The sequence below is a fragment of the Arachis stenosperma genome, chromosome 3 (assembly GCF_014773155.1).
Source record: "Arachis stenosperma cultivar V10309 chromosome 3, arast.V10309.gnm1.PFL2, whole genome shotgun sequence".
Lineage (NCBI taxonomy): Eukaryota > Viridiplantae > Streptophyta > Magnoliopsida > Fabales > Fabaceae > Arachis > Arachis stenosperma.
Window position 1 is genome coordinate 149,053,373 of NC_080379.1, and position 25,198 is coordinate 149,078,570.

Sequence of the window (25,198 nt, forward strand, 5' to 3'; positions counted from 1 at the left end):
GATATTTTTCAGTTAAATTGTGTTGTTTACTCCTAGGCTGTACATAGTGTGGGTGAAATTGGGTTTGACTTAACTCAGTATCTGTACTAAATATATACTGGATTTATTTTTAGGTCCTAATTCGATTCTAAATTCGATCAAACCTAAATATTTTTGGATCATAATTATATTGGGTTTCACCCGAGTCTTTAAAGCTTTAATAATAATTTATAAAAAAAAATTATTTATAATGCACTTATTTATAAAGAAAAAATTTGTTATTGAAATGTTGATATCCATATTTGAACTTGAATTTGTCTATAAATTCTAATTTGATGCTTCTTTGATCTATTTTCTAATTCAACAAATGTGATTAAAAATAAAACAATAAATTTATAATTAATATAACATAATATTAAAATTAATTTAAAATATATATACTTTTTTTAATTTTCTAGTACACTTGGACTGAGTGAAGTCGAATTCGTCTTGACTTAAACTCAATTTTAAATAATGACCAGATCTATTTTTAAAACTCATACCCGATCTTAGACCCAATAAAATTATACCAAACTAGCTTCTAAAATATTTGGGTCGGGTCATATACACCCCTATTCACTCCTTCCTCCTGCTTAAGATTGAAAAACACCTAAATCTGTTTGGAACGATATCATATTGTAGTATTGTACCTCGTTGGCTAGTTTTCTTAATCTTGATACTCCCGTAAACAAGTTACTTGTTACACAAGACTTTGTTATAAGTTTCTTTCAGTGGAGGCCTTACATTAACTATCCAAACGAAACTGTAATCTTATTCCTATCGCTTAAAATTGAGAGGGAATATAACAAAAATATATCAAATTACACATGAAAAATGGCACCAAGAAAAGTGGAGCTGCGGCAATCTCTTATTTAACCTTTTCTGGCTGAGACTCTGAAGGTGTAGGACGCCTCTCAGCCAGAAAACGTTTTGTACCCTCAAGAACACCAAAGAATATCGAACCACCGATCCCTATCCATAGTACTCGAGGCCCAACACCCTGTAGTGAATCAGGTTACAATTAATAAGAAAAAAAAAAAAACAACTTGAAAGCACATTCCAAAGCATTGAAAATTGAAGATTAAAACCATTGCAATATGGCAATAGCTTTCTGAACCTGCTCTGAGCGGTTAAGGTACAGTTCATAATTTGGTGAGAATTTGGACCATGCTAAAGGTTACCACTCAAGCTGGTGTGTCCAAGAAAGCAAAAAACCCATACCTTCAAAAGTGCACTAGGTCCTTCTTCCTTGATAATTGTTTGAACACAATCTACGATTCCATTATATTGGTTTGCAGATCCCTTTAGGAGGAAAATGAGAACTTTGTTAATGGATTGATAATTGAAACTGGATATTCTTACTGATTTGCATGCGGATTACAGTACATAACATGGAATCATCTGCATATGGCGTTATACGAGTTTCACGTGAACACGAGATTGAAAAGGAAGAATACAGCAAAAGAAAAGTAGTAGGAAACAGGATTATTTAACCTGAACCATTAATCTTGTCTTGATGACATCAAGGGGAGTTGTTATAGCTCCAGTTAGTGCACCTAGAAAAACAAGATTGTTAATCACATTTTAACACTGACATAATGCTTTAAGTGCTACTGTGCTAGCAGCAATCACACACCTTAAGAGGTTAATTAAGAGAGTGGGGATCTATGTTGTGCTACAAGCCTACAACTTAGTATGTGTACACGTGTGTGTGTGTGTGTGTGTATATATATATATATATATATATATATATATATATATATATATATATATATATATATATATATATATATATATATATATATATATATATATATATATAGGAGTAGTCTTCTGATGTCATTTAAATATTTAATTACCTGCAAATGCACCAATAATTGCATTTTCTGGATCATTCAAATTTCTTCGGGCCTAAAAATGGAATGGCAGTCACATCCTCCATCAAGAAATACAGTGCAACAAAACATATAATTATAGAGCTTGAGAAATTTACCGCAGCCATATAACCTATCCTAATCTGCTCATAGATGCAAAACTGAATAGCATCAAAGGGCAAATCCCGCAATAAAAAAGATCCATACCCCTGGGTTTCAAAGATCAATGTCAAAGAAACATTTTAGCATACAATCACACATGGAAAATAGGATTGTCAAATGTTTCTCAAAAGGAAGACATAGTGAGGAGTTTCATACAGCATAAAGTCCTTTAAAACCTTCCTTAGCAGCAATGAAGCGGACAGCACCAGCAGCTGAAGTAAACTGTCCAGTTTGCATTCGTTGCTTAACAACCTGAGAAGCATTAAAGAAGATGAAGCCGTTCAGATAAAAAGTTTTACAAGTTGTCCAGCGAAACAGTTTTCAACCGTGAAATATCATTCTAACAAATTAGAACTAATTTACCTCTGTTGGAACGCGAATCAGTGAAGCAGCAATGCCCCCTATGGCACCTGCAGTCTAATAAAATTTAAAAGCCCTGTGAGAGTTTTGTTTTACCTCGACAAAAGAAACATATCACAAAGAACTTATCATCAAGAAATGCATGTTCCAGCAATATTGCCCCTAATGGAACCTGCAGTCTAATGAAATTTAGGAGTATCTTGAAAGATTTTTTACCCCCTATCCAAGGACTTTACATCAAGAAAAGTATGTCCCCAACTGGCCAAACTTCAAACTTGAAGTTAATGTACTTGGTACATGGCTTGTTTTAAAGCTAGCTTAACATATTTATTGAAACATTTTGAGCATGATACTTAAAAAATTGGTAACAGGTGTTTAAACAACGTAAATCCTCATATGCCTATATTTTCAGATCAAGGTTTATGTAAGTAATATCTTACCAGATGAGCAAAAGCACTCAGGTTTTCAGGAAACATCCTCAACAGTTTCTGCTTCAGAGGTTCATAAACTCCAACAAATAAAGCTGATGCCCTAAACATTTAAAAGCAACACCAAGGTGTTAAAGAAAAAAATTTATGAATTCATACCTTGATAAGTAGACAACAAAAAATCTTGAAAGCTAAGTGAAAAATTGAATGATATCACAGTTTACTGGCAATCCTTATTTGAATCCATGTCTCTACTAAAAGGACTCTTATATGCAACTGAGTCATAAAAAGAATTGTAGAGAAAGACATAACTGAAAATGAGCTTCTGCAGTTAGAATTTAGAATTTACAAACTTCCCTTGTTTTTGTAGATTATATAGAAAGCACCTTCGTGAAAAATGCCAGCGTATTAAGCTAGGCCATTAAGCACTAATTGGATGAATCATCATCAATGGAAATGAACATAAGCACCCAATGACTATCCAAGTGTTTTCAATGATTAGAATTCTAAGATTGTCTAGTCAACATAGAAAACCTATAATGTTTGAAACATCATGCTATCCATGAGGTTCTCACGGTAAGACACCAGCAAGGTTCCCTGCCAATCCAGAATAAAGTCCCTTCAGTATTAGTTTTTCTCCTCCCCGAGCAGCCTGGATTGGAGGAGAGCATCATCAGTATGGTAAATGTCAAATGGGAATATTCTGTTTGCTATTAAAAAAAGAATCATTATTTGTTGGCAATATATTTCTGTGGCCACTAACTTAAAGGATCACATTATAAAAAGAAACATAAAAATGGAATCAGGAGCATACATAGGTCACACATATTAAGAATAGATGATTCGATATCGATCATTGCGACTAGATCAATTGCATCCTAGGAAAAACTTATTTCAGCTTTGCCTTTTTCTTTTTTTTCTATCTTTAATAAATAGATAAATAATTGCAATGCTTTACCGAAGAATCTAGCGTAGCTGGTACTATAGGGATATTTTATGGTTGGATCAGTATTGCACATTGTAAAAATCAACACACAAGCCACGATCTTTGTTGTAAATTGTTTCACCATGGAAACCTACCTGCAAACGTGTTTTTATAGTGTCAATTGGGTATAAAGCTGTTTCAACTACGACTCCGGCTGTACCTCCTGCTATAACGCCCTCTGCAAAATATATTAGGCTCATCAAATAGATTCAATTTTAATAAACTCACCTGGATCATACATTGCCTGCCAACTTAAAAGATAAAACACTACTCCTTACTCCAGTCCTTCACGTCATATATAGATCAGGGGATATCATATCAACAACCTTCTATGTAAAGTCGGTCTAATGGTAATCAACAATTGTGAAGTTTTGGCACTCCCTTAACAAGTATTTGTTAATAATGCTCCCTCACTCGTACGAACAAGAAGAAGCGGCAGTGTATATCAATGCAATAAAATCATTTTTGTTCTCCAGTTGTCTATGTTTCACACTCTTTCTATAATATGTGGCATCTATGGTGCTAAATTAAAATTTTCTATCCAAATCACCCAAATATGTGAATAAAACTTAACTATTGGAAGTTTAACTTCTCAGAGTTCAAGCCACCACGTATAAATGGTGGACAATAAATAAAGTTGACGTATCCATTTTTTGCAAACTTACAGTTGCACTTACACATAAAATTAGGACATGAAATACCAGTAGTGTTGCAAACAATGACCAATTATACTTTGCTAAAATCAAACGATAAAACGGATATGATTTATTTGCTAGGAACTAGGGGTGTGCATGGCCCGGCCGGCCCGAAGACCCGGCCCGGTCCCGAACACTTTAGGGGCTAATTTGGTGTGATTTCATCGGGTCTAGGACCGGGTTAGGGTCTCAAAAATAGACCCGGTCATTATTTCGGGTCGGGTCCGGGCCATAGCTCGGGTCACCCGAAATCGGCCCGGTGGCCCGGTCACCATACACAATAAATATTTTGTATTATTAGTGATGGATGATGGCTATTATTATGTGGAATTTAAGTATTGTAAACCTTAATATTTTGTGTTATTAGTCATTATATATAACACTATAAGTTAATGTTTTATATTTAAAATGCATAAAACTTTAGACTAATGCATAATATTGTGTTATTTATATTGATTTAAATATTTGGTGTTATTAGGCAATATTAGTATTGATTATGGTTATGCTTTAATTTTAGAGAAGAGTTGGTTCTTGTTATATTTTTCTAAGTAAATTTTACCATGTCAAATAATGGTTGGAGTCTTGGAAATTTGGATATTTTTACATGCTAACTTACAAGAAGGTATCAAAGTAATATAATGTTAACGACCCGGTTTTCACCCGGTATAGTTGTGGCCCGAAATGGTATAGGTTTCATCGGGTTTAGGGTCGGGTTCGGGTCTCATAAATGGACCCGGTACATATTTCGGGCCGGGTCTGGGTCACATCAAACCCGATTTCACCCGGCCCATGCACACCCCTACTAGGAACAACAAAGGAGGCCTTCATTTATTAACTCTTTCTGATAATACCAAAGGAGGTATTGTAGTTACCAAATAAAGTGCGTAAGAAATCAAATGGCTTCTCCTCTCCCATGCTAACTGAAGCAAAAGGATTTCTCAGCTGCACGTTCTGTTTTCTCTTAGTGCAACCACCTGCAAAACCAAATTAGCGGTTCAAACAAGAAAGCAGAGCGAACTATGCAACACAACTATATAAGCAGAGCGCACTATGCAACACAACTATGTCAATATTGCATCACATTTTTCTTTTCTAAAGAAAGAACCCTTCTATACCAAGTGACCAAGCATAAGAAATATGAATTTCAATCAGCATGAACCTATAATCGCATAAGCGCAATTAGGCATACCCCTTGTTAGATTCACATCCAGACAGATACAAAATTGTAAATTACGGAAAAATGTGCTGTTGTTACCTGATGATGATGTGGAAGAGTGTTGCACCATAACAAGAGAGAGGGTAGAAGGACCCATCATCAAGGTCCAACGACTAAAAAGCAATTAGCAAAACTAAACGTAATTAGCTTACCAAACAAATTAGCGAGTGTGTAAACTGTTTGAAGCTTATAGTAAATTGAAAGAAATTATACACTCCAATTATGCAGAGAGAGAGAGAGAGAGAGAGAGAGAGAGAGAGAGAGAGAGAGAGAGAGAGAGAGAGAGAGAGAGAGGTTTACCAGTGCAATAGAATGCAGGTGAAGTGAAGTGATGAAGGTAACGGATAAACGGAGGAAGAAGCGTGGAAAATAGGAGGTTTATGAGTTTTTACCAAGTTGCCCTCGTAAACTTAGAGCTGTCATGCCGAATTTGTTTTAAGTAACGTGCTGTGGCATGAAATATTAGGTACACAAATTTTAAGATTTGTAAGTTGCTAATCTTGGTTGCTTTTGGAGGGTGCTAGTTAGACTGCCATCGGTTGAGAGATTGAGATTGAGATATAAGTTGAGAGATTGAGATTGAGATATAAAGATTGCGTAAAAATTCAGGTGTAGTTAATTTTATGTAAAATTGATAGATGAAAATTGTTAGATAAAAATTTAGTCAAATTAATTAAATTATTTAATGACTTTAAGTTATCAACTTCACATGAAGTCGATTGTATCTAAGTTTTTAGTTAAAGATTAAGCGTTGGTGTAAGATGTATAAAATTAAGTTGTGTCTCAATATTTTATTTAATTTAAAATAGAGACTCAAATAAATAAAATAATTAAATTATCCTCCCAATTAAAAAGGAAAAAATTAAAATAAAATTTTAATTCCTAACTCAATCTAATTCAGATATCCTTTTTTTAAGAATTTGGATCCTCTAAAATTTGAATTTTATTTTAGAGAATAAAATGTTATCTTTTTACACTTAAATAATTTTTCTTTCATATTTATTCTTAGTCTTATATGTAAAATAAATGGTAAGAAATAACTTATAAGAAATAACATTTTACTCTCTAAAATAAAATTCAAACTTTAGAGGATCCAAATCTTTTTTCCAAAATTAGTCTCTGCTTGCTTTTTGTTTAAATTTATACTGAACACAAAATTTCAAATCACAACCAATTTTATTAATTTCATCTTGAAAATTTAACATAGAAACACTAAATATTCAACATTGACAGCAACGCTTGTGCTAAAGTTTTAGACTTGTGTTAGAAATCATAATTATTAATTAGACCTTTTGAATATATTATTATGCATTTCCGAAAACAAAAATGCTCCAATGGAGGAAGAGTCAATCACCGACCTTTACGTTTAGCCTCATTTTTTTCTATACCTCCACTAAGCTTGAATCTTCTACGGTAGATTTGTTGAAAATTGATTTCGCAAGGTCGAAGAGAGAAAGCAAGTGTACTGTTCGTGTGATGGCAGGAAAAGAGGGCGTCGTCGCAAGCAGAGAGGGAGAGGTAGTCGCGGTTGGAGGAAGGAGGAGAAAAGGGAGGTGACGATGTCGCCGGTGAGAAAAGGAGGAGTCGTGCTCACCACCGTCGTTGCTGTGCTCGCCGGAAAGAACGATGCTAGAAGAGAAGAAGGCTGCAAGCCTGCAACAGATAACATGAAGGGAGTAGGTGCAGGATGAGGTGAGGAAATGTTAGAGATGTGAAAATGGTGGAAGGGGTAGATTAGGAATTATAAAAATTGAATGAGGATATTTCAAAAATAAAATATTAAAATTTTAGTTTCCATCTAAAAATTTCAGTTTTGTATTCTCATTTTTTAGAAATATTAAAAGAAATAAAATTTTAAGGAGAGAAAATTAAAATTTTAATTTTAATTTTTAATTATCAAATATAATACTAAATTTTAATTTTGATATTCTTTATCAAACGATACATAGATATTATTTAGATTAGACTGTGATAATGTAATTTATACTACTAGAAATTATTGTTTTTTTAGTCTCATGCAACTAAAAGTGGGCTAATTTTTTTTATATTAGTTAAATATATGTGTAATACATTGATATTGAAAGATTAGGTTTTTTTTTAATATGGTATTTTATTCAAATTAGACGGTCCGATTTGTTTAAAGAAAAAAATAAACTACAAATCGAAAGATCCGATTTGTTTGAAGAGAAAAAAAACTACAAATCACAGAATTCGTTTTGTATTTTATTTTTTTAATTTTTTAAAATAAAAATTAAACGATCCAATTTTAACATTAAAATTTTTTTATTTTTGAAATCACAGATCGGACCGTCCGATTTGTGATTGTTTGGAAAAAAAATAAAACAAATCGGAGGCACCAATTTATAGCTTCCATAGCAAAATTAAACACTTTTCTTTTCACACTATTGGAAAATACACTCTTCTCTCTCGCACAAAAAAAAAAGTGACCAAAAGTAAATAAAATATTACAAAAATTACAACAATGTAACCAACAAATTCTGCACAATTAACAGGTAAAATGATTTCTTAATCACTTGGTCAAGGTCTAATTGGTAACTTGTGACGAGTTTTTGTTTTTGATGAATGTAGGGAGTATACTTTTAGGGGTTAGTTTTATTCTCTGCATTAGTATTTGAATAAACATTCAACTTGATGCTATTTATTTTTTGAAGAAGAATGTGATTCTGGTTAAAAAAAGACATTTCGATTCCTAATAAAAATATTTTGGAATAATATAATTTTTTTAAATTTATTAAATAATAACAAAAATTAATATTGTAGAGTTTTTATTTATAATTTGTAGAGATCTTAAACTTTTACAAAATAAAATTTTATAATAAAAACAACTATTATCATGTTATTAATGTCTTTTTGGTATTATCATTATAATTTCTACTTTTACTATGTCAATTATAAAATCATATATTGCCATTATTATTATCTCTACTATCACCATAAACATTAACACAATACCACTAACACTGTTAACAATTCGACTTTTTATATTTTTTGTATTGGGACTTTGGGGTGTTTTTATATAATGTGGAGAGTTAGTATATTTTTATTTTGTGTGGATGCCACAAATCTGAGGATAAAATTTGTATTTTTTATTTTTTTTTTAAAAATACAAATTCAAGGATCATATTTGTATTTTATGAATAGAAAAAAATTAGTATATAAATTGAACCTTTCAATTTGTTTGAAATAAAAAAAATTTAGCTCACCACAAATCAGACCTTTCAATTTATGTACTATAGAAATCTAATTTTTTAATTTGTGTACTATAAAAAAATTTAAATACATATAAAAAAAGGGAAAATTATTATAAAGTACTGTTAGAAAGATTTAATTATTAAAAAGGATATTTAATATTAAAATTATTTAGAAGTATTAGTTTTATAATATTTAAAAAAAAGACCAAATTTTTTTGTGAAGAGACAAATATATCCTTAGATTATTTTTCTATTTATTTCTTTTTTTTGTAAACATATTTTTTTCTAATTATCTATCATACTCAAGTCCTTATTCTTTCATCTATAACTCATAGAGACATTTGTTACTGTCAATCACAAAACATAAGACCTGTGAGTACCTCAAAGTATACTAATGTCTTACTATTATCATATATAGAGTAGTCAACAATGAACATCAAATAAATCATTCAAAACTTGTGAAATTTGTCTCGAGAGATCTCTTTCTTCAATTATTCAAGGCTTAGTCCTTGAATCAAATGCAATAATCGGTGTTGATCTAATTGGTCTCTGACATGAAAATTTTATATACCTTTGTGATTGACACCCGACTCTAGCAAGTAAGTTGATTTTCCAATGCTGCATTTGGTATACCCTTGCAGAAACAAGCAAATCCTGAGGGGTAATAGAGGTTTACTCAATAGCAATGTTTCTGTAAGAATATACCAAATGCAGCATTGAAAAATCAGCTTATCTACCAGGAGTCGGGTGTCTATCACAAAGGTATATAAATATTTCATGCTAGAGACTGTAACACCCTACCACAATAAACTTTACGCTTAAGCCGTAAAACAGAGGTAGTGTGGTATTACGACCTCTAAAATAAAATGAGTATATTTAATAGCAGAAGAATTATATTATGCTAGGAGCCTTGAAGAATAGGGAAAATAAAAATTGCGAAATAAAAGCGCAACGCTCAAGGAACGAGTTATCTTTCGTGCTAAGAAAACCATAACTATTAAACATAAGATAACAAAAGTAGGAATAAAGTGCCAAAAATACAAAATAACAAGTTCCTAACTCAGCCTGCGAAGTCAAGACTGGCCGGAGAATATTTACACACACACACACATATATATATATATATATATATCAAAAACTCAAAAGTACATATACATAATCCTGCCTCTCCATAAACCTCTAAGAGGATCAAAAAGAACAAGTTGTGCGGAGAGAAAGCTAAGTGTATATATCACTGTACAACAAAACTACCCAGTAATCCCTCCGCTTTGTACAACAAAACTACCCAGTAACCCCTCTGCTTTAAGAGTCCAGACACCTAATGAGATGGCTCCCGACCTGCATCTGTAAAATAATAACATAGTATGGAATGTGAACTGGAGGTTCTCAGTATGGTAAATGTGTCACACACATAGTACATAAGGTCCTGGAAATGTCAGAGGAAATCCTAGAACGCCGATACTCAGATTATAGAGCTTAAAGTATTAAACAGAAGTCATAAAAGGTGGTTTTCTAAGAATATCTAAACCTAACTTAACTTAACCTTAAATCTAATTCACATACTGTCATTCCTCCATACCTCCAACTCCATCATGCATTTTCACAGACAAATAGACAGATAAAGGCAAACACAAGAAGGTTACAATTACTGCAGGTAACAAATACACATTTAGCATGGCAAGTACATATAGGCACACCCAATTAAAGCACAACCAAGTAGTTCAAGTAATACGCATATGATGCATGCCTGTCCTATGGCTGATGAGGCTCATCTGTCGGTTATCCAACCAACCCGACAAGTCTGAATTGTACTTAGACTGTCTCCCGACGTGCATCCCCAAGAGTCTATGCATAACTTTATCTCAAATAATCAATATTGCTCAGTGGGGGTAACATTTCCGGGAATTTATATAGTGCCCGGTCACATTTACGTCGTAGGGTCAACAGAGTATCGAGTTTTCAACATGGTACACGTGGTGGCAAGCTACGGCACTTTATCCAGGGAACCTCGTATCTCAGATCATTAAATCATTCAAGCCAGATTTCATACATAATCTTTTATCAGAACATCCAATCAAGTATCATATATGACTCATCCATAACATCTCATCATCAATTTATCACTTTTCAACTTTACTTCACCTCCAAGTTATCCTCATTTCCTAGCTTCGTCTGATTATCAAGTTTAACACTAATATTCATGACCAAAGGAATGAAATTGGAGGTTTTGTAATTTGAAATAGGGTTTAAAAACCTTAAAATCATGTTTGCTGGAAAAGATGCCACGCGTACGCGTGACTCACGCACACGTGTGGAATTGTAAAAACGTGGCTCGCGCGCGCGTTCCTTATCATGCATACGCGTAGGTGAATCCGTCATGTCACGCATACGCGTGAACATGCTGGTTTACCCCTTACGCGCATGCATGAGCTCAGCGTGTACGCATCGCCAAAAGTCCACTCCACGCGTACGCGTGGGTGGGCATTCTTCAAAAAAAACCCAGAAGCAGATGCAGTAGCAGAGTTGGGAAAACAAAGCTGCAAAATCCTATTCTAAGGCAGTTTATAAACTTAGTTTTCCAACCAACATAACTTATTCGATTTGCAACATTTTTTAACTGTTCTTCGAGTGGCATAAACATCGCGAACCCAATTTTCATTTTAAAACAAATTAGAAACAAATCGATGGTCCGAAGGTTACGTTATACCTCGTTGAAGTTCGGCCAAAAACCAACTTTGATAAACTTTCCAAAACCTCATTTTTCATTCAAAATTTCCATTCCAATCATTTTTAAACTTATTAATACCAACTCAAATTGCCAACGGAAATTCTCAACAAGCTCCATATCTCTTCATCAACCACCATTCAACCAAACCAAAATATAGCCATATAATCAACAATTCAATCACATATCCTTTCAAAGATTCACCTATTAACCAATATCATCTTACAAACAAATCACCAAACCAAACCAAGCATATTCATCAACCAATTACTAAATATTAAATATACACCTGCATTCCAACTTATCCTATGGTCATCTAGCCTAAGTTTTCACAGAACATTATATATTAAAGGTAAGAAACCTAAATCATACCTTAGCCGATTTCCAAGTATTATTCCAAGACAATTTTTCGAAAAGAACACAGCCCTCAAAACCTCAACTAATCCGCTTCCTCCAAGTTTCAATATTTACAATTTTGAGCTCCAATTATTTATTTTCAACCTTACCCAAGCTTTACATAAGCAAGAGTGAATGTTTTCCTCAAGTTAATTGGATCCTATGAAATTGTTCCGGTAAAAACGTAAAGCTCGACGCGGTGAACGCGTAGCCGCAAACGGTACGGTGATTGGAGCTCGAACGGAGAAGTTACGGGGATCGGAAGGTTACCGTAAAGGTTTCGGTAAAGTTCGTTTCTCTTCTCCCCTAATGCACTTCAGTTTTGTTTCTGTTGGAATGAAGGGGATGAAGGCTTGGGTTCACTTAAAAGGGCTGGTCCGGTTGGACCGACAGCTCGATTCGGGTCTGGTTTAACTAGTTCGGTCCAATTTTGGACCGTTTTCTTCGAAATTAGTGTCAAAATTTTCGTTTCGATGAGCTCTACCCTAATTTAATATAATATTCGTATTTCTAATCTTCCTTTTAAAAACTAATTTATTAACTAATTATCTACTAATTTAACCGGGGTTTACAAAAACCAATTAGATCAACACCAATTATTGCATTTGATTCAAGGGCTAAGCCTTGAATAATTGAAGAAAGAGATTTCTCGAGACAAATTCCACAAGTTTTGAATGATTTATTTGATACTCATTGTTGACTACTCTATATATGATAATAGTAAGATATTAGTATACTCCTAGGTCTTACGTTTTGTGATTGACAATAACAAATGTCTATGTTTTGTGATTGGCAATAACAAATATTTCTATGAGTTATAGAGGAAGAATAAAGATTTGAGTACGATAGATAATTAGAAAAAAAAAATCTTCTAAAAAAAATAAATGAAAAAATAATCTAAAAATATATTTGTCATTTCACAAAAAAATTTGATCTTTTTCTAAATATTATAAAATTAGTTTTTCTAAATAATCTTAATATTAAAAGTTCTTTTTAATAATTAAATCTTTTTAACGGTCCTTTGTAATAATTTTTCTTAAAAAAACACACCAATTAACTATAATATTGGATTACACATAATTTTTTTTCTATTTCTAAAAAAATTAACCCAACAATTCAACGTCATCATTCTCTTTTCTTTTTTTTGGTGCAACACTATTTTTTTATTTAAAAGATTTTTGTATTGTAATTATTATTTTTTTGTGACATTACTTTTGAAAATGATCATTTTTCATTTAATCACCACTAATAAAAAAATAAAAAAAAACTTATTATTTTCAAATAATAAGCCAAATGGAATGTTTAATCTGAATATTTATGGGATGGTTTTAGATTTAGTATGGGACTGAGCAAAGAATGCAGTGACAGACCAAAAAATTTTTATAATGAAACAAAAATACACTAAAATAAATTTTGTTAAACATCAATATATTCATAATTTAAAACACACACATATATATATATATATATATATATATATATATATATAACTAAGAATTTTACTTATATTTATAATAATTATGTATAAGTAAGAATATGAATTAGAATTCAATTAAAAAGTTAATTTTTTTCAACTAATTTCAATTAATATCAATCAATTTTTTTAAAATTATGTTATTTATCTTAAGATTTAAACCCCCAAGTCTCTAAAAAATTGAAAACTTTTATAATTAAAAATTAATTAATTTTAAATAACTAAAAGTCAGTTTTTTTATTTTTTTATTATTTAATATATAAATAATATTTTTTTATCTCAACAAATTTAAAAAAAATAAAAATTTTATTTATATTTTAAAAACTAAACATCAGTTTAGTAATTAATTAATTGGCTATTTTAAAAAGAATATTATCATTATTTATTATATTTTTATTTTTAGTTTTTATAGTAAATTAAATTTAATGCGATATATATAATTGTATATTAAATTTAACAAAATATTTTTTAATATAATTCTAAAAAAAATTTATAATTTAATATAGAAACAAAGATAATATAATAATAAGATTAAATATATTTATTTATATATAATTATTATTAATTTTTTATCACCCATTTATATATAATTATTATTAATTTTTTATTACCTATAGTGGGGGCAAGTGTCCCCTCTCTCCTTAACCTAGGTCCGTCACTCAATGAATGTAATATTATTGTTTTTAATAACTCATAGATGTTAATGCTTTTTTTTTTTTGCGACTAACATAACACAAATAAAAAGGATTTAAGAGAAAGAGTAGCACTCTTCTCTAATAATAATGTTTAAATTATTAGGAGACAGTAACCACTTTAAATACACATGTTTGTTTAAAGCAGCAATTTTACCTATAAAATCAGCCGCTCTGTTTATTGTGCGCTAAAACGCTGGAACGTCTTTTTGATTTTGTCAAGCAGATTAGAGTCATTCCTAATCATGCTGGTTGTACCTTGCGAAACAAGAAAAAACGCATCAAGATTATCAGTTTCACATATGACCTCTTTGTACTCGCAATCCTAAGCCATAACAAGCCCTCTCCAAATAGCATGAAGCTCACAACAGAGAACATTAGAAAAAGGTATACTGGCAGAACAACCTTTTATCCAAATTTTCATGCTATCTCTAATAATACATCCAAAGTTAGTTAATTGCTCATTTTCAAAAACACTTGCATCACAGTTCATTTTATAGACATTCATTGGAGGTACTTCCCAGTTATATTGCAAAGAGGAAGGAATAATATGTTTTTGGTTGGTAACAACATTAGAGAAATCTCGAGCAGTGTGTTTAACTAAGTGAACAATTTTTTCCTTACTCCATGGATCATCTTGATGGAAGATGTCATTGTTTCTATCCCTCCAAATCCACCAAAAGGCGCAAAGAGAAACTCATTTTTGTTGAAGTTAGAACGAATCCAAGACACAAAATCCAAACTAGAGTTTTCAGCGGTCATTTCCAAGTTTAAGCTAATTCAAATATGATGAACTTTTTGGCAAGTCTTAAAGCAATAGTTAATATTCTTTAGAATAAGATAACATCTCTAATAAAAATAAAAAATAGCAAAACATTTTTAAAATTAATAACTAACTGTAAAAATTCCGTTGTTGAGATAAAGTCAGAACAAACACTTTATAAAAAATTTTTAAAACCACGAAAAAGAAAGTAATTTACTAATTTAAATACGAGCAATGCCTTAGATAACTAGCACTTAATTACTATTTTATAGGACACTTTAAAACAAACCACATACAACCTTTTAAATTTGGGTAAGTGCCTAAGAAATCATATATTTTTATTATATAAAAATTAATGTCAAAGTCTTTGTACATTAAATTTAAACTATTTTTATTTTTTTAATGATGTTATGTTAGTACATTTATTTTTTTCGCAAATTTTAAAAATCAACCAATCAAATCAAATTTTAAAAAATTAAAAATAAAAAAAATAAAATTGTAACTCCCACAATTAATTAATTAAATACAATAAACATTTACATTAAAAGTATCATAATAATATTATTGCAATAAATTTTAAGTTACAAACTATTCAAATTTTATATTATTTGAGATACTTATATATCATACATAAGACTTTTATTGCTATTACTTCATTTCACAATTCGTGGTTTATTTACGAGAAATATTTACACCAACAAATGAAGAATAGCCTATTTATTTAAAAATGATTCTATTAGATGATTAGATACAAAATAAAAATATTTATTGTATTTTCAAAACAAATTAATGAAAAAAATACTCTTATTACTTTTACTATTTATACTTTTTTTTATTATTTTATAATACTTTACATATAATTATATTTTAATAATTTTTTTTTCAAAGTGAATGTAATTGTATTACTTTAAGAAAGTGATACAATTATACAAAGTCCTATGTGGACCAAAAAAAAAAAAAACTGAGGGGTTCTCTCAATTGAAACTATAAATGGCTACGGTAATAACTAATAAACTAAAGTAAGAAAAATACATTAGAAAATTAGAAAACTTGTCTGCTATTCATCTTTTGGTAAATTTTTTTTGTTGAGTTCGAGATATGTTGGACAACGATCTTCTCATTTTCAAACACCTCTTTATTGTGTGCTTTCCACAATACCCAACAAAAAGCAGCAAAAATGTTAAGGGCGTCGTCACCTTCTCTCCCATTTCCAGTACCTAATAGTACCTGAGTCCACCACTCTACAAAAGGAAAAACACTTTGCAATGGCTGTACCAACTTCAAATCTACTGCTCCCTATACTTCCTAAGTAGGGCGGCACTATCGAAGACAGTGAATGATAATTTTCGAGGCTAATCTACATCTGGGACATAAAGGGGGTTGATTGGAAACATTGATCGATGAGGCTCAATATAAGTAATCTTTCATGCACAGTTCTCCACAATTTTTTTTATCTTTGTTGGTATCTGTAAGTCCTAAATATTTCTCCAGATTCTTGGATTTTGCATGATTGCAGGTAGTTGATTGATCGGCTCATGCGCAAATCCATACGCCACCACATATCCAGACGCCACATCATATTGCTTCTTCAAGTTCAAGGCACAAATCAGAGAGTCCTTGCCGTTATTATTCAGCCCTATAGAGAGGATGCAGGTACTTACTTTAGGAGAAAAGATTAATTCGATAAGTTTTTCTGTTTCATCTTCTTCCTGTGGTCAATAAATCATTTACTCTATTAATTGTTGAAAATATATTGTTGTTGGATTGCTTGTTGAGGCTGATATAATATGGGTATGGGGGCGACAACCAGGATTCTTGTCAAATATTAACATCATCTTCTGACTCTATACTTCGCACCAATCTTTTTTTCACCACTTTTCTATCCTCTAAGAGATTTTGCCAGCCCTATGAAGGGTTAGTCTTTTTGTCTGCAGTCAAAGAAGACTTATATTTAAAATACTTACCCTTTAATATTTTGCTAAGTAGTGCATTAGGATTAACATCCAACCTCCAAAATTATTTTTCAAGTAGAGCCAAATCTTAAACACGCAAGTCTTTGAAACCCGATCTTCCCTCTCTTTTGTGTCTTGTCATTTTATCCCAACTAATCCATAACATTCTCCTTTCAGTGCTTCTTTTACTCCACCAGAATTGTGTTAAAATTCTGTGAATCTTATCTAAAAGTGAATTAGAAAACTTAAAACAGGATAGGATATACACAGGGATTGCTTCTCCAACAGCCTTGATCAAGACATGTCTTTCACTTGTTGACAATAGATTTCTCTTCTAAGATTGTACCTTATTTTGTACTTTATTTTTTATGGCTCCAAATGTGGCCTTTTTAGATCTTTGTACAATTAATAGGAGGTCTAGATATTTATCTTGGGCTCTTGTATGATCAATATTCAGAATTTCTGCTAGTTGATGTCTAATGTAGAGCAGAGTGTTTTGACTGAAGAATACTATTGACCTGCTTAGGTTGAATTTTTGCCCACTAACAATCTCATAGTCATAGAGTAGAGTTAGGATATTAGTACATTATTCTTCTGATGCTTTACAGAATAAAATAGAATCATCTGCAAAGAGAAGTTGGTTAATAGCCGGACTTCTTTTGTGAATCTGAATTCCTTGAATAACTCTGTTTTGCTCTACCCTGTGTAACAGAAAGGAAAATTCTTCTGTACAAAAGAGAAAAAGATACAGTGATAGGGGGTCTTCTTGACGAATACTCCTAGTTGGCCTAAAAAAATCAAAAGGTTGGCCTTCCATAAGTACAGACTAAGAAATAATAGAAGCCAGTTCTTTGATCCATGCTATCTATCTAGCATCAAAACCCATCATCTCCATAATAAACCATAGAAAATACTATTCCACTCTATCGTAGGCCTTGCTAATATCCAGCTTTAGAGCCATTTCATTCCCCAAACCTGATTTTTTTTAACTTAAGATAATACATGCACTCATAAGCTATTAGAATATTGTCAGATATTAAACTTCCTTTTCAAGAAGCACTTTGATTAGTACTTACAATGTTATTCATAAATGATTGTAGTCTATGAACAAGTACTTTTGACATAATCTTGTAAAAGACTTATAAAATGCTAATAGGTCTGACCTATGATATATTTCTGGCATTCAAAATCTTGGGTATTAAATAGATCTAAATGTGGTTGAAACTTTTTAAAATTCTTCCACTTCCAAAGAAACTACAAATACCCCTTACACATTATTACCTATGACATCCAAAAAAAATTGATAAAATTTGGCTGTGAATCTATCATTCTTCGGAGCACTCTGAGCGCAAACACTAAACGTATCTCTCTTTGTCTCTTCAAGTGAATCTGGTCTCAGTAGCCTACGTTCATATTAGTTGTAATCGTAGGTTTGAAATCCTCAAAAAGTATTTTCGGATCAGTTTGATTAGTAGTCGTAAAAATTTTCTGAAAATAGAATTCAGCCACCCTCGCTATACTTGTTGGATCAGAAACGACTTCTCTATCTTCTCCAACTAATCCCCAAATTTTATTCTTCTGATTTCTAGATTGGAACATTTGATGGAAGAACTTTGTGTTGCTGTTTCCTTCTTTCAACCATTTACATCTAGACTTCTCCCTCGAATAACTTTCTTCTCTCTTCATCTCTTTCTCTAATCTATTCTTAAGTTCAATCAACTCGCTACCTCCAGAGATACCCTCAGCCTTTTTTGCTTTCAGCTGCAAAGTTATTTTTTTTTATTAGTATTTTAGAATTGGACCGAGATTGTTGCTGCCATTGTACTAGTTTGTGTCGACATTGCTTGAGCTTCTATGCTAGAGAGTACATCAGAAAGCCTTCAATGGTTAGCCCCCAAACGTCTTTCACAATCCTTTTTACCTCCTGCTTGTCACACCATTGCATCTATCCTGAAACTTCAATCTTCTTTTGGTCTTTCAGGTCGGGGGGGTTTGAATCTAGGATTAAAGGAGCATGGTCTGAACCATTGTCTGCTTGTCTCCCCATATATTTTAACATACTTATAATTATACTTATTTAAATATATTATTTAAATCAAAAAATCAATTTTAATCATTTTTAGTACTATTTTAAGTTTGTATATTTAAAATATTGTCTGACAAAAATGAGTTAAAAAATATTAATAGATATTTTAATTTTATGCTATTTAAATTATTTTTATTAAAAATAATTTATTTTACACACACACAAAATAAAGTAGGAGAAGAAGAATTTTTAATCTTACTATTATAGATGTCATTAAAAAACTATATGCATTAGGAGAAAAAGAATAAGTAGATGTCAAAGAAAAACCTATAAAAAATAAAGTTTTTGTGCTACAAGATAAAATATTATTAACATGTATTTTACTTTATGCTATTTAAATTATTCTTATAAAAAATAGCTTATTCAATATATTATATATACACACAATAAATATTGTAAAAAATTTTTTTTACTATTATAGATATTATTAAAAACTATATGCACTAAGAGAAGAAAAATAAATAGATGCCAAAGAAAAACTCATAAAAAATGAAGTTTTTGTGCTACAACATAAAATAAATATTACAAATTTAAATTATAAAAAATTTCATCAAATTCTATCAAATTATACTTATTATAAAATATTCATCAAATTATAAATTACTAACTCAATAATTATTATAGATTCAAAATTAAATTAAAGGTTTTAGATCAAAGTGCTACAATAATTTATGTGCTATTTGATAGAGAAGTAAAAAAATTATTAGGTACAACTACCTTAACTCTAATTACACTCTAAGATAGCAATGACACTCAAGTACTATCCCAATTAAAAAAAATTATACAACTTCACACTTATATTTAAAGTCAAAATAAATAATTTTAACTATGCTCTCAATAATACACTATTACCAAGACATTTGTTCCAACACAAAATACCAAAACTCAACTCCTAATCTCCTATTACAACAAATAAAATAGGCAATACAACAAAATTTTCATTTATTCAAAACATCATTTATATTGCTCATTTATATTCTTCATTAATGATAAGAACCAACTTTATCAACACTAATATCATGAGACCTAGATGACATAATTATCAAAAATTAAAGAAAAAAAAGTAAATGAATCTAAGACACATCTTCAGAAGACGAAGAACATATATAAAAAGATAAAACAGAAAAAAAAAGATAATAGATAAGAAAATATATACAAGTCAACAGTTAAAAAAAAAGTTTCTGCAAGAACATATGATAGAAAGAAGAAAGAAACAACTCCAATAACAACAAAAAATAAAAAAGGACAAACAACATATAAAAAGATTAAGTCCGTCAATTAAAACAAATACAAAAATAAAAACAACAAATAAAAATAGGTAAATTCTATCCAATCCTCTCTAAAATAACTTGTAAATTACTCCCTATGATGTGTTACATCTTAATTAATATTTGCTTTTAATTTAAATTATTATCTTAACCATAATTAAATTATATTGTAATTAAGTTTTTAAAAGGTGTAAATATATAATTTATTAAAAAAATTTAAAACTAATTTTTTTAATTTATCAAATTAGGTTTAGGGTACTCTATACAATTTTAATATAAAATTTTTTTATATTATAAATATTTTAAATAAAAATATATCAAATTTAATATTAATTTTTATATATTTTAATTAATTTTTCAATAATATAATATTTTTTAAAATATACTATATACTACCGTTAATTTACTAGCACAAGTCTCACTCTAGTCTTATATTATTCTTCTGGTAATTGAAATAGTTACATTACATTACATATCTAATGGCATTTCAAGCATTTATTACTAAATCTTTCTATGTTGAGTTGAGAAGGAAAAATTATATCAATTAAAAAGTACAATCTACTGACATCTCTTATTACTAATCCACTCCTGCCTAACTAAACTATGGCCTCTACATAAATGTCAAGAAAATCAATGAAAAACCAGCGAAAAGTCCCACCTTGATGAGTAAAGTTGTAAGCATGTTTCCACTGCTCTCAATTTGTATAGGGAAGAAGCAAGTTCCATTTGTGGGGTCATCTGTTACAATATTGGCCAATCCTTTGAAATCACATGCCTCAACACTTTGGTCACTTATTTGGAAGTAGGAGTTAAAAGCATAGGAAGCACTCCCATCCTCACTCTGATTTGCACAAGAAGAACCAGCACCTAAGCTTGTGCAATCACCAAGTGCACAAGCATAGCTCAATGCCCCTGGCAAACTGCTCATGTTCAAGGACTTGTCAAAAGGTTTGATTACACACCATTTACGCTCTTGGTAGACGACACCTTTAGCTTCAACAGGCATTTTATTTTCTCCGTTACCTGAAAAATCCACCTCAAACTTAGGCTTCCCGTCGTATCGAAAAATTCCCCAATGGCGTTCGAAGTTTCCGGGGGCGATACTCTTGTCGTCCTCGTCCAAAAGAGAGAACAGATATGCATCCATAGGCCCGGGGCGAAGCGGGGTTCCTGTTTTACTAGCCATTTTCTTGAGGAACCCTTGGTAGAACCTTTTTGCATTACTTGGAGTACCATGTTTGTTACCATCAGTTGGCCATCCAATTTCTCCAATCACTATGTTCACATTAGAGTGATCAATCTTTCTCAATGACCAAACAAGGGTATCAAAATTTGCATCAAACACATTGTGGTATTCTTTATCATTGTCAGTAACTGGATTTGCCACGCCATCAAAGAATGCTAAATCTATTGGGAAACCTTCATTTTGGTATAGACTAAGGAAGGGGTATATGTTAACAAGAAATGGTGAGTTATGTTCATCAAGAAACTGCACAATTTCCTTAATAGCATGATACACATCCGGACGAAACTCGCCGTCGGATGGCTTGTCTGTCTTAGACTCGTACACATCTGCATTCAATGCCGTTGTCACCTTGATCTTGTCTCCATAACCAGCCTTGTCAATAGCATTTTGAACATTTTGCATTGCTGGAAATGTGATATTCACGAATGAACCATTGTAACTTCTCAAGAATGGTTCATTTCCAACAGATACATATCTGCATCACCATATTGTTATATGAGCAATAGCTAGAAAGTTATTATTAAATCACTTTTTCACCTTAGTTCATGACAACAATAAAAAAAATCTCACGGTCTATAAATTCAACTCAACAGAATATATAAATTTAATTATAATTTTACTCTTTATTATTTTATCTTTCATAGATAAATACTCTGTATATATTTAGTGTTATCTTCATCATAAATTTTAATCAATCAAAAAAATGTTCTTTATCTTTGCACTTTTTATATACTCTTTCAGTTTTAATAGTTATAATCATAAATCTTTGACAAAAACTATGGTTATGGAATAAAATATTAAAAATGTAATTATTAGTATACCTGATGTTGACCCCTCCGTTATAAACGAATTTTGTGACATTATTTTTAACCCAGTCTTGAGCATAATTGGCATCTCTAGCTAGTTTTCTGAGTTGGTCATTGGGAATTCCAACCATGAGTTCAATGTTTGAGCCAGTGAAAGCACTCACAACCCAAGGATCCGTGTCGAAGATCTTGGCCTTTTTTATGCCGTTGTCCTTCAACATATTCACTACAATGGGAGGATTTATGGGGTGAGTTGCAAGTAAACCCCAATTGATACCGAGACCTGGTACTGCCTCTGGTTCTGGTTCCCCTTCCACATGATGTAGTTGGCAATGAACCAGAAACAACCATATCAAAAAAAATGGCCACATGAGGAACTTGGGTAGAGCCATTGTTGAACCTGCAACTAAAGTATAGTAGATATTAGTCAAAGTAACGAGAATGATAACTTCTTTTGTAGGAGTAACTTGACTTTAGAAATTGAATGATCAATAACATTTGTGCCAAATTTGGGTTCTCTTGTATGATTACTATGTTAATGTCTAAATAAAGCACATAGAGTACTGGTTAATTAGATAACTATGTAACTGATTTTCTAATTGTGGGTGTCATGTCAAATCGTCCACAAATAGTCCCATAAGCTGTAATATTGAAAACATTAGAATGTAACATCTTTAAAAATGTCTTTTTGTCATATAAAAGTAAAAAAAAGTAAAGATATGCTGAAGGAAAGTTACCATCAAACAATCTTACAAAATAAAATAAACATAACCAATAACGTTTCATATTTGTGATTTTCTGTTCATGTTAGTTTTAATTACTTATTATTTTCAAGTAAAACAAAGATTTCGGCAATAGATTTTATTAACAATTATAAAAAAAGAAGAAGAAGATTTTAAGAACCAACGTTAAATCATTAAATAAGTTTTAAAACGATGTTATATATTTACAAGGGTGTTAAAGAAACTACACATCTTTTTATGTGATAAAAAATAAAAGTACAGTTTTGTTATAATATTAATTTACTAATTTAGTTGCTGGGCTCATAACAATCGTTAAAAGAAAACAGACGATAGTATTAAAAATAATTATTTTTTTTATTCAAGTTATAAGGTAATAATTAAAAAAGGTAGAAGCTCATAGTTATTTTTGTATAAAGTCATAGTTGAGAATTGTTATATGATAATTTAGTTAAACTATTTAAATTATTTAATAATTTTTAATTACTAATTTTAACAACTACACATCAGTTTTTATTCAAAAACAAATGCTCAAAATTGAAAAAAAAATACTAAAAAATTTTGAAAAAGAAAGTTAAGACATGATGGAATCTTTTTTAAATAAATAAAATAAATACTTTATTTACCAAAAGATACAATTTATAATATTTCTACCAAAATTCATTGTATCTCTTATTTCGTTTAAGAGAAAAAATATGTATATTTTATTTACAGTGTAAAATAAAATAAATATTTTATTTACCAAAAGATACAATTTATAATATTTCTACCAAAATTCATTGTATCTCTTATCTCGTTTAAGAGAAAAAATATGTATATTTTGTTTACAGTGTAAATGAAATACGTATATTCTTATTTCGTTTACATTGCAAACGAAATACGTGAATATATATAATGTTTACAGTGTAAACGAGATATGTTCGGATAAATTTTTAGCAGCTACAAAAGGATGTACAACCCTTTTTATTCTCCAAAATAAGCCAAAATGTCTAGTGGTAGTGGATATGTGGTTATAAGTGTATATCCCAATTGCCATATGAAAAATAGTGATACTGGTGCGATATTTGAGTGCGAGAATCCCATTCTATTGTGTACCTGACGAGTAAGTTTATTGTCGGAACTGAAGAGTCTGATATTGGGTATTTGGTGGTCGCGGGAGAAAAGAGATCGATAGGGTGGGGTATCGGTTTCGTTTGTTTTGACTCCATAGCGACGAGCATGAGCGTCTCATGTTTGACATCCATGGGAGAATCATGACGGAATAAGTGATAGAATTTTCTTTGGAGGTAGGTGATGTCGGTGGCAACAGATCTGACTAGTCGGATTTTGTGCAGGACGACCCTCCTCTCGCACCACCACCACTACACGTTGCTAGTCCAGTGAAAGACATGGACGTTGATAGTGAGGACTCTGATGAGGAGTATGTTACGGATAACAACGACATTGGTTCTTCTGAAGATGAGGAGGAGGACGAGTTTGTACCAGAGTCCAGAGATGACGGTCAAGCCATCAGTTTAGTATCTTTTGTCCGCCCCGTACCCAATTTCGGCCTTATCAATTGTATCCAGTCACTATTAGACATTGGATCTGGACGCAATGCATGAGAAAACTCCATTTTCCAACATAAGTGAAGGCTACTACAACTTAGACGGTGGTGTGGAGTTTTGAGTTGGTCACAAATTCAGAAGTAGATATGCAGTAATGCAAGAGAAAAATTATGGCATTCATAGAAATGTTGAATACCGAGTTGTGGAATCGGATCGATTAAAGTATTATGTGCACTGCCGGCAATATTAATAAACATGTAAATAACTAAATCAATAAACATGTAATTAATAAATTGATTTAAATAAAAAACATTGGCTTAAATAATTTATAACTAAACTAATAAACATCTAGTTAATAAATTAACTTAAATAATGACATTTAATTAAATAATTAATAACTTAATCACTCAACATCTACCTAATAACTTACTTTAAATAAAAAAATTAAAAACATTTACTTAAGAAATTAATTTAACTAATACCTAAAATCATACTCTATCAACCTTTCATAACAATATATTAATCTAGCAAACATGTGTTGTATATTAGTTTT

General features: G+C 31.0%; 2 protein-coding genes across 3 annotated transcripts; both read right to left on the reverse strand.

Annotated features, from left to right (window-relative positions):
- Positions 1–614: 614 nt before the first annotated feature.
- Positions 615–7,452, reverse strand: LOC130967949 (S-adenosylmethionine carrier 1, chloroplastic/mitochondrial). 2 transcript variants are annotated; one of them, XM_057893009.1, is made up of 14 exons: positions 7,097–7,452; positions 6,039–6,185; positions 5,778–5,851; positions 5,395–5,496; positions 3,923–4,005; positions 3,418–3,494; positions 2,855–2,945; positions 2,418–2,471; positions 2,211–2,306; positions 2,012–2,101; positions 1,878–1,929; positions 1,513–1,574; positions 1,240–1,320; positions 615–1,018 (listed from the first exon to the last, which is right to left on the reverse strand). In XM_057893009.1, exons 3-14 carry the CDS (start codon positions 5,836–5,838, stop codon positions 887–889), a joined length of 981 nt encoding a protein of 326 aa, XP_057748992.1. In that variant the 5' UTR covers positions 5,839–5,851; positions 6,039–6,185; positions 7,097–7,452; the 3' UTR covers positions 615–886. The 2 variants fall into 2 exon arrangements, with proteins under 2 accessions (XP_057748992.1, XP_057748993.1); XM_057893010.1 differs by lacking the exons at positions 615–1,018; positions 7,097–7,452 and having other exon boundaries at positions 1,240–1,419; positions 6,039–6,674.
- Positions 7,453–18,347: 10,895 nt separating this feature from the next.
- LOC130966884 (glucan endo-1,3-beta-glucosidase 8-like) lies at positions 18,348–22,750 on the reverse strand. Its single transcript, XM_057891708.1, has 3 exons — positions 22,374–22,750; positions 20,965–22,027; positions 18,348–18,713 (listed from the first exon to the last, which is right to left on the reverse strand). The coding sequence occupies exons 1-3, from the start codon at positions 22,748–22,750 to the stop codon at positions 18,348–18,350; spliced, it is 1,806 nt and encodes a 601-aa protein (XP_057747691.1).
- Between the last annotated feature and the right edge of the window lie 2,448 nt (positions 22,751–25,198).

Coding starts and splice junctions, on each gene's coding strand:
- LOC130967949 (XM_057893009.1), bottom strand. CDS start 5,838: ATGATGGGTCCTTCTACCCTCTCTCTTGTTATGGTGCAACACTCTTCC. Junction 2,472..2,854: donor TGAGTGCTTTTGCTCATCTG/GTAAGATATTAC, acceptor AAATTTTATTAG/ACTGCAGGTGCCATAGGGGG. Junction 2,307..2,417: donor TGATTCGCGTTCCAACAGAG/GTAAATTAGTTC, acceptor AATGCTTCTCAG/GTTGTTAAGCAACGAATGCA.
- LOC130966884 (XM_057891708.1), bottom strand. CDS start 22,750: ATGGCTCTACCCAAGTTCCTCATGTGGCCATTTTTTTTGATATGGTTG. Junction 22,028..22,373: donor AACGGAGGGGTCAACATCAG/GTATACTAATAA, acceptor ATGGTGATGCAG/ATATGTATCTGTTGGAAATG. Junction 18,714..20,964: donor TTACAACTTTACTCATCAAG/GTGGGACTTTTC, acceptor ATAACTTTGCAG/CTGAAAGCAAAAAAGGCTGA.